The sequence below is a fragment of the Acromyrmex echinatior genome, chromosome 4, assembly GCF_024713525.1.
Source record: "Acromyrmex echinatior isolate Ae372 chromosome 4, ASM2471352v2, whole genome shotgun sequence".
Lineage (NCBI taxonomy): Eukaryota > Metazoa > Arthropoda > Insecta > Hymenoptera > Formicidae > Acromyrmex > Acromyrmex echinatior.
This window is the reverse complement of record NC_141855.1, coordinates 1,214,504-1,225,000: the sequence shown is the minus strand read 5'-3', so window position 1 is coordinate 1,225,000 and position 10,497 is coordinate 1,214,504. Positions and strand designations below refer to the sequence as shown.

Sequence of the window (10,497 nt, the reverse complement as noted above, 5' to 3'; positions counted from 1 at the left end):
TATTATTATTTTGTAATTTAATCAATGCGAGAGAGATACACACAATTAGGGGCTGCGCACAATCAAAGAAATAGGGAACAGATAACTGATAATAAGAATTTCAATTTATCAGATTTCACGATATACGGTTTCTGATAGGTTGAAATTCTTATTTTCTGTTCTTTGTTCTCAGCTATTCCTTTGATTACGCAGCCCTTTAAAATATCTATTTTGTTTTCGAATACGGTGAGGTTGAATAAATCTGAGATCGATTAAATTTGTGAAATCAGTGATATCTGATCACATGTTTTACTTTAGGTTTCTGATTAGGTCAGACCTGTCCAGACACTTGAAACGCTTCCTCTCCGCTATCTCAGTAGAACGAGATGGAGCGAAAATAAAGATAGATGCTAAGATTCCGTTCCGAAAAGAAAGAGAAATATAAAGTGTGTTCTCTTTCTATAGAAAGAGAAACATAAAGTGTGTTAAACAAGGAAATATTCAGTACCATTTCACGACGCGAAACAAGTCGGTATTCATAATCGATTCTTACATTTAAGACTGTCTTAAGTACAATCTTAAAATGTCATAAATCAATCCGAGAACTGTATTAGCATCTTAAGACATTATTTAAGAAAGTTTTAAACTAAAAACGGACCATGAATATCGGTCTATATATTTTACGTTTCACAATTGGCAGGCTTTTCCCCTGACGCGACATTCAGAGGCTGTGGTCGAAGTCTCGCTACAAATGCTTTGAAGCGTTTGATGGACCAATTAGAAGAAAGAATTTTACAAACTGACCAATTAAAAAACGCTTCAAAACGTTTGCAATATCGCGTTGACCATACCCATAGACAGAGATGACGGAGATTTAGAGAGAGATGCTTGCAAACTGAGCACACCATGTTATCCTTTCCACCTGAATTCAGGGGATCGATTGTGTATCTTCAAATGAGGTAGATTACAAAAGTGAGCAAATTTACTAGAGTATTCATAATTTAATTGGAGCCTAGTAACCTTTGTTCACTTTTGTAATTTTCACCTTCCAAAATTCACAATTGATTCCCAGCCTATCGATTCTGTATCTTCAAACAAGGTGAAAATTATAAAAGTGAGCAAATTCACTAGATATTGACCAATTAAATTGTGAATATTCTAATAAATTTGCTCGCTTTTGTAATTTTCACTTCATTTCGAGATATACAATCGACTCCTAGGTCTGTCCGGTCTGTTCAAGCGTCGTAGAAAGGAGTCAAAAGGAAGTCTATTTCTCAATTTGCACTTATAATAGTTTTTATTTTGTTTATTATTCTTGCCTGTGACGCTAAAAAATTACAATAAAATTTTAATCAAACGTTTTGACCTTCAATTTGATCATCATCAGTGATTTTTGTAATAACTGACCAGATTAATGGTCAGAAAAATCGAAACATTTGATTAAAATTGTTGGAGCAACGTTTTTGGTCAAAAAGCAGTCGTGTTCAAGGCGACTGACCATCATTGAGAATGGAATACCTTATATTCTTATATCATGAAACCGTAGGACTCCGATTGCACACATGCATCCCTAATTAATCAATTTAAAAATAAAATATTTTTATTGATAAAGTAGTGAAAAATTACTAGGCACCAGCTGATACGAGTGTTGTGTGCAATCGGGAATGTAAGCAAACGAGATCCTCCCGAGTGAAATAATTTGAGGGAGTAATCGATTTGATTATACAAGTAGTAAGGGGCCGATTCTGTTACTCTTAACAGTAGTTGATGTCATGTAACATCAACGATTGTTGTTAAAGAGTTACAGAATCAGCCTCTAAATTAGAATTTGTCCTAAGAATACAAAAAACAATAATACAAAATTAAATTGGACAGACTTGAATCTAGGACAGAATTTTCCTGCTTTTCCTTCCGTTTCTCATACATGTATCGTTTTATTTTGTAGTATTCAATGAACAAGGATCAAGTGATAATTTATACGTATCATGAATGAAACAAAATGTACTCTAAGATGTTATTCAGAAAATCGGAGCCATCGGGAGACCCATCGGCCACCCCACTCACCCTACTCACCTCCACTCACCCTACTCACCCCCACTCACCCCACTCATCCCCACCATGCGGAGGAAAGCGGAGACTGACGGGACCGATGGGAGTGGACAGTAAACGACCGCGCGTGCGGAGATAGTTTTTGGAGGTTAACAGCGTCTTATGTAAACAAAGACGACATTATCAGGAATTGTAATATTTTCACTGAATTTTGTGTTGTGACTTGTACGCATTGTGAAATCAAGAATCTCTTCTCACTCCTCGTTGCTGAGAAGAGAGTGGAAGAGAGCGAGAAAATAAGCGTGAAATATGCCCAACTTCTGCGCATTCGCTCTCGCAAGGTTAAGTTTAGTGATTATCACAGACTAGCGGCTTGAATGCCGCGTGCGATAGAAAAGAAAGGGGGGGCAACGGGACAGTTACTTTTGTATTCGAATCTTTCGCCGATTTCTTGCAGACATGGATTTTGCGTTGGAACGATTGAACGAAAAACATAAAACACGTATTGTCCTCAAGGAGCGTAATCGTTCTGTAAGTAATATCTGATTTACGTTGAATATCGCGTAAGGATGAAGGCGACTTATTTAGTACATTAGAATTTTTCAATTAACTCAATCGATTCTTTAATTAATTTATCAATATCTAAGAGTGTTATTTCATTTTTCGTTTTTGTATATTTTATGACAAATGTATACAGGACAGAGAGGTCCTCGGATCTCTCTATCCTACAGTCAATCAACAGGCATGAAAAATTTGTTATATGATAAAAACACAAATGAAATAGCGACTTAATACGTTTCTTTAACACTTTGCCGAACAAACAAATAGATCTACTCGTTTTGTAATTCATCATTGAATGATTAAATTAAATAGATCCACTTGATTCGCTCCATGTCATTCTTCTGTGACCCTTAATTTGAAGTAGTATTAAAAGAAATCAAACAAATAAAATTTTCAAGAACGATGCTATTTATAAAAATTGTATAATACTCAGTGATTAGTTAGAGCATAATTACTCAGTTGATAAATTGTTGACGTAAATAGAAATTGTGATGAATTATATCGAAATTTTGTTGTAAGCGACGTTGTATAGACCTATATTAAATTTGAGCAATTTTTAAACAGTAATTGCTTTGAAAAAGAATTTTTTCCCTATATAAAATGTATATTAGAGAAAAAATATAGAATGATATTACAGTTTGCCATAAAGTAATATGCACATGTAAATAAAAGAAATAATATAAAGAGAAGGAGGAAATAATATTCTGGATTCATAAAACAGCACATTATGATTTCTATTTATGCTATATTTATTACATTTATGATACAATCGAAATGCTTATCTACTGTATTTTAATTATTATAAATATAAAAATTCTATAAAAAGGTTTTTGTTAAATAAGTTTTACAATTATACACATACACACGCATGTCTATCTTTAAATTGTATTTTTTCAGTACACCTGTGGTAGAGGCAAGGACAATGATATTCTTTGTCTTAGTTTACTTGTATCTCGTAGACATTGTATTTTTTTTCGAGACACTGAAAGTTTATATGTCACAGACTTACGAGTATGTATGAGAAATAATCATATCAATACTGATGTATTTATAAATTGAATATTAATTCTTGATTTTTTTTCAGAGTTCAAATGGCATTTTTATTAATGGCGATGAAAAAAAGTGTCAGCATACAGTCAAACTATCTGAGAACGATATCATTGGAATTGGTTGCCCTGAAATTGATTCAAGTAAAGAGACATTGTATGTTTTTAAAGTTTGCATCATTAAGGTAGGATGTTCTTAGAGCAGTATATAATATTTTTTGTAGGAATTTAATTTATTATTAAATCTTTATCATATTAATTTCTTTTTAGTCACCTGAACTTGATGAAGAAGAAGAAGAAACTACTGTTTTATCAAGGACGATTTTAAATAACGATACATCACAAGAAATCATATCTCAAGTAAATCGTGATTTTAGAAAAAGACAAGGATCTAATTTAAGTGGCGATATGACAGTACCTAACAAAAAATCAAGTGTTACATATAATAAACATGATTCTAATTCTTCAAAAGGTAAGTCCTTATTTTTTAAACGATATAAATTAGTGAAAAAGAAATAAATTTACAATATTCTGTAATAAATTTTTTAATTATTTAAATTTTTGTCGCAGGAATTGATTCTAATTTATCTCGTAATAATCAGACTCTTAACAGCAACACTATTAATAATTTAAAAATCAGACATGATACTAATGCAGAAGATATAAATATAGAAGATGATATTGAAATAATTCATGCATCATTAGCAGAAGATGTAAGGAAGAAGAACACTACACATAATCTGACATCTGCAAAATGTTTAAACGGCAATAAATCGGATTTTGATGACAATTTGAATGTTTCTAGTGTTGAAAGTAACAATGAAGATGATGTTAATGATAGAGGTATAAGTAAAACTTATATTAAAAAATATATAAGGATAACATTAATAAAACAAATGCATTATATTTCACAGAGAATTCAAATTTTGTACATAAAGTTGATCAAATTATTAAATATGAAAGTGAACTACAAATAACAGACGATGAAGGAGCAAACATAGTTGAACACGATACAACTTGCAAATCACCGATTAAATTGAAAAAAACAAAACATGAACTGAAAACACGATTTTCCGAGATAGATGTTGTCAATTTAAGTGACGATGAGGAGGGAGTATTTCCATATTCCCAATTATTTGATATCAAATATGACGATGATACAGAAAATAAGAGAGAGATAAAACAGGAATGTATCAACGATGATGAACCAAACACCGAGAAAATTGGTCTGCTAAATATTGACGACGAAGTCATTATTTTAACAGACAGCGAAGATGAAGATAATCCATGGTTGGAACGATTATCCAGAAGTCAATTACTCAACGAAGATACAAAATCTGTTTCGTGTGATTTAATCATAAAAGATGAAATCGATTTGGGTATTTGGGATGATGAAATTTTGAATATCGAATCGTCTGAGATAATTAAACAGTCCGAGATACTTCCGTGTATTTCCCAGGTTCTTTATGATAAAGAAATGTCTTGTGAACCATGTATAAGCGTTGATGTTGGAATTAAAAACAAAGACAATGATTATAGTACTAATTTATCGACTTCAAGAGTGGATGCGATGGATATAGACGAAGCAGGCGTTTCTAATCATTCTGGTACGAGAGATATTAATAAAAATAAACAAATTAATGATATCAATACTAATGTTAAAAAGAAACAGAAAACACATGCGAAACAAGATCTAGAATTAGATAAACAGACAATAGAAAGTGTAAAACAAAAATTAATTGCACCGACAACAGAAGTCTGTACGATGGATGTAGACAAGACAGGCGCTTCTAATGAACACAGTACGAGAGATATTGATGCAAACAAACGGATTATTGATGCAAATATTAATATCAAAAAGAAACAGAAAACTCATACAAAACAAAATGTAGAACTAAATAAACAAACAGAAGGTGTAAAACAAAAATTAATTGCACCGACAACAGAAGTAGGTTCAATGGATGTAGACGAGGCAGGCGCTTCTAACGATTATAGTACGAGAGATATTGATGTAAACAAACGGATTATTGATGCAAATATTAATGTCAAAAAGAAACAGAAAACTCATGCGAAACAAAAATTAATTGCACCAACAACAGAAGTACGTACAGCGGATGTAGACGAGGCAGGTGCTTCTAACGATCACAGTACGAGAGATATTGATGCAAACAAACGGATTATTGATGCAAATATTAATGTCAAAAAGAAACAGAAAACTCATACAAAACAAGGTATAGAATTAAATAAACAAATAATAGAAGGTATAAAACAAAAATTAATTGCACCGGCAACAGAAGTAAGTTCGATAGATGTAGACGAGGCAGGCGCTTCTAACGATTATAGTACGAGAGATATTGATGTAAACAAATGGATTATTAATGTCAATATTAATGTTGAAACGAAACAGAAAACGCATGCGAAACAAGATCTAGAACTAAATGATCAAACAATAAAAGATGTAAAACAAAAATTAATTGCATCACTCACAGAAATAGATATGATGAATGTAGACGAGATAGGTACTTCTAACGATTCTAATACTAGAGAAGATGTTAATAGAAGCAAACATATTACTGATGTCGAAATTGATGACAAAAAGAAAACGGATGCGAAACAAAGTATAGAATTAGTTGAACAAACGATAGAAAGTGTACAACAAAAATTCATTGCACCGATCACAGAAGTAAATGCGATGGACGCGGATGAACTAAGCTCTTCTGACGATTTTGACATCAGTAATATTGATAGAAGCAAACAGATTTCTGATATCAATATTGACAAAAACAAACAGAGGACAAATGTGAAACAAGATACACAGTTAGGTAAACATACGTTAGAAAGTATAAAACAAAAATTAATTGTAAAGTCCTCAAAAAGACTGATATCAATAGAACCATTAAGTTTACCTACAAGAAGAAGACGATCTGATCATAGTAAAAACAAAACAACAAAAATACATGAAACTTCACAATTAAGAGTAACAACAAAAGAAAAGAGCGTGTCGAAATTAAAAGCAAAACTTAAACATAATCTTCATAGTAAAGAACAAAAAGAGAATACGGACCGCAAAGCTAAATCTAAATCGGTAACTGATAATTCCTCGTCAAGTGAAGCAAAATCTGGGCTATCAATTTCTAAGGACGAAAAAAAGAAAATAATCGAACAGAGAAAGATGAAATTGAAGGAGATTGCTGCGGAAGAGAAGAAGCTGATGGCCGAAAGCGATCAAAGTACTAAACGTAGGAATAAACCGAGAGCTAAAGTATCCTTTAAAACTCGTGGCGATTTTCTCATTACTGAACAAGAACCACGAGTATCTAAATCGCTTCCAGATAAACCCGCAGAATTATCAAAATCAAGTAATCAATCTAAGAAGCAATCAAGAAATACAATTAATGTATTAAAAGAATCCACAATTTCCGACAAGAAGGCACAGAATTGTCAAAAAACGGACGTTTCTAAGGATACAGTAAATAATATTGCCGCATCATTACAACAATCCTTATATTTAAATAATATAAACATTGCGTCTGAGAAAAGTACAGTAGATTTCAAAGCGACCGATGATAATAAAAAGAAACGTAGCACTAGCAAAGATGTTACAAAAAAGAGTAATATTAATACTGATTCTACTTTTCAAGTGTCAGAATTACAAGATAGATCGACCGAACGTAGTTCTGTGATACAAAAAGAAAATTTTTCACCAAACAGTTTGAAATCAAAGCTTTTAAAGTCGAGCATAAAACTGAAGAAAATTAAAAAAGTGACATTTTCTGACAGATCCGAAATATGGGAATACGATATTGACCAAGGCAATTCTTTAAGGAAATTGGTAGGGAAAGATGCACCTATACCTACGAATAAATTAAAAAAATCTGTAACCTGTGCAGATTGGCGTCCGAAACTGGAAGAGTTCCTACTTCGCATTTTTATGTGGAATCCTGTGTGGCTCGAAGAACAGCGCTATCTAAAGTGCGATCCGCCAATAATATCGGAGAATGAACTTCAAGCTATGAAACCATTTTACGATTCTTATGAACAGTATTATGAAGTCGCGATGCCTCTTCTATTACTCGAAATGTGGTGCATCATGACTAAAGATTTCGAAATGATTCAGAAGAATATGCAACGTACTACCGTAATGTGTTCTATAGTTGAGAATTCTATTACGCACACCCCTATACCGTCGACTAATTTATTCTTGACGAAATTAACTCTTGAAGTGCTAGTCAATAAAGAAGATTTTAATAAACAAAATCATCCTATTTACGGAGATCTAGTATATCTTGAATATGTCAAGAATCAACATGGTAAACAAATCTTTCACAAGATATTCGCATATGTCGTCAACATGCAGCAACACATGGTTATCCCAGACTCCACATATTATAATAGCGATTTAAAGAATTATGTAAAAGATCCATATACAATTATAAAATACAGCGTGTGGACACGACCTCTTGAACACATCATCGTAAATAGAGTGCAAAGACTCCGAACGGTCACGTATTTGCGATCGAATATCAGAATGGTACAGGCATTACAATATCTCCCTCATTCACCCTTGTCAAAGTTGATCGTGAATCCGAAAATTGAAGACTATCAATTACCACCACTAAATGAACACTTTACATCTTCTTCACTAGTAACAAAAGAAGATTTAAATTCGAAGCAATTAGAGGCTGTATTTCGAGTGACGAATGCTGTAATAAAGAAAGAGGCTAAATTATGTTTTATTCAGGGCCCACCGGGGACGGGCAAGTCTAAAGTTATTGTAAATCTAGTGGCTCAAATATTATATGGTGCATGTCAAGACAAGAAATCTTTGAGAATCCTGATTTGCGCACCGTCTAACGCCGCTATTGATGAAATTGTGATAAGGCTTTTACATATCAGATCTACCTTAAAACAGAAACGTTTTAATATGGTACGCATTGGTCGATCAGAATCTATGCATCCAAAGACTAAAGATATTTCTGTGCCACAGATAGCAAAACGCCACCTAATAAACATAAGTAAAGGTATAAAAACAACGAATAACAACATTGAAGATTTATCAATTTTACAAGCGCATATTAATTCGTTTAATGCCGAACTTGGAAGTATCAAAAACGTACAAGAAGAAAAGAGGTATTCACTCAATAGAAAACTATTTGAAACAACGGTGAAATACGAACTTATGAAATCTAATAAATCGATAGACGAGATCAATTCAAAAGAGCGCGCCAGGTATCAGCGTATGTCAGAAGACATAGTTCTTCAGGGTGCCAATATAATTGCTTGTACACTTTCCTCTTGTTACACTAATCAGATGGAATCACTCTTTGGTGGTCACAAGGAAAGGATATCTGTATGCATCGTTGATGAGGCGACGCAGAGCTGCGAAGCAGAGACTTTGATACCATTAATGTTGGGGGTGACTACATTGGTTCTGGTAGGCGATCCAAATCAACTACCAGCAACCATTCTAAGCCAACGAGCGAAGAAATTGGGATTAGATCAATCAGTATTTTCTAGGATACAAAACGTTTTCGCGTCTCAATCGAACAATCCAATTATAATGTTGGACATGCAGTATCGTATGGAGTACGCGATCTCGTATTGGCCTAATAGATACTTCTATGGTGGTAAATTAAAAAACGCTACCGATTATAGAATGAAATTTCCATTTCATGCATACAGAGTTTTGGATCATAACTTCACTCAGAACTATGATAAATTTTCTAATACCACTGAAGCAGAATTTGTGGCCAACATAATTTATACAATGTTGAAGTGCGCCAAATGGGAATCAACAAGTACTACTATTACTCTCGGAGTTCTCACACCGTACAACAATCAAAGAACTCTTGTACTAAATAAAATTAATGAAAAGTACGTGTGTGCAAAAGCAGCAGTTTCTGTAAGTTATAAAGAAATCGTAAATTTACAATTCATATGTTTTTTTTATAGGATATCGTCTGTACCGGATGACACAAAAAAGAAAATTAGCTTTGAAGTTAATACGGTCGACGGTTTTCAAGGTCAAGAGCGAGATGTTATAATAATGTCCTGTGTGAGAAGTAGTGGTATTGGATTTTTATCAGACAAACAAAGACTCTGTGTAGCACTTACAAGAGCTAAACATAGTTTAATATTATGTGGAAATTTTCGTACTTTCATGGTAAGCGAAGAATAATCCTGAAATTTTTAATTCTGGGAATAGTGAGTGATTGCGCTACTGGATGTATCCACTAATTGCATTCAACAGAATGATCAATTTTAGACTGTTGGAAGTTTTATTTGCTGAGATAGGACTATTTCTCTATATTTGAAAGTTATAATCCGATTAGAATGTGAAGAAAATTATTGGAAATTGGTGCTACTCTTTATATTTTAATTAAGCAAATTTTTGCTTTGCAGAAAGATAAAATGTGGAAGGCATTGTTAACTGATGCACGAAATCGTGGAATTCTATGTCGTATGGATACTAATGCAACACCTAGTATGATTAAAAAATATATCATTAAGTAAAGTACTCATATGTAAAGTTTTACTTAACATCGTAATTACTTCTTTATATGGTTTGTATATTTTGTAAATATTTAGACTAAGTTTGAATATATTTAAAGTGCTTATAATGAAAAATGTCAACTGAATCTTGAAGAATGTTTGTTTAAAGTAATGTTTCAGAATCATAGTTCTAAATAATGAGACATATGAATGCTGATTCTACCACCAAAGTGTTGATTGCTTGCATTGGACACATCTCACTCACTAAAATATAATACTACTGGAGCGCGGCCCTATATTGTCTTTGTTAAGAATAATCCGAGGGAGACTGTTCTAATTGGTATCTTTATTCTTTTCTAACCTGTACTCA

General features: G+C 32.9%; 1 protein-coding gene across 2 annotated transcripts; it reads left to right on the top strand.

Annotated features, from left to right (window-relative positions):
• The first annotated feature begins 2,082 nt into the window (after nucleotides 1-2,082).
• Nucleotides 2,083-10,357, top strand: Setx (probable helicase senataxin). Of its 2 annotated transcripts, XR_015545040.1 has the most exons (9): nucleotides 2,083-2,559; nucleotides 3,487-3,600; nucleotides 3,674-3,820; nucleotides 3,906-4,107; nucleotides 4,206-4,478; nucleotides 4,550-9,509; nucleotides 9,588-9,798; nucleotides 10,038-10,198; nucleotides 10,297-10,357. XR_015545040.1 is itself a non-coding variant. In XM_011058569.2 (8 exons), the coding sequence occupies exons 1-8, from the start codon at nucleotides 2,488-2,490 to the stop codon at nucleotides 10,146-10,148; spliced, it is 6,090 nt and encodes a 2,029-aa protein (XP_011056871.2). In that variant the 5' UTR covers nucleotides 2,084-2,487; the 3' UTR covers nucleotides 10,149-10,357. The 2 variants fall into 2 exon arrangements, 1 of the variants encoding a protein (XP_011056871.2); XM_011058569.2 differs by having other exon boundaries at nucleotides 2,084-2,559; nucleotides 10,038-10,357.
• Nucleotides 10,358-10,497: the final 140 nt, after the last annotated feature.

Bases quoted from the DNA above. Each gene is read 5' to 3' on its own strand.
- Setx (XM_011058569.2), top strand. From the start codon at position 2,488: ATGGATTTTGCGTTGGAACGATTGAACGAAAAACATAAAACACGTATT. The intron at 3,601-3,673 runs GTATGTATGAGA...ATTTTTTTTCAG, and splicing joins TATATGTCACAGACTTACGA to AGTTCAAATGGCATTTTTAT. The intron at 4,479-4,549 runs GTATAAGTAAAA...TATATTTCACAG, and splicing joins AGATGATGTTAATGATAGAG to AGAATTCAAATTTTGTACAT.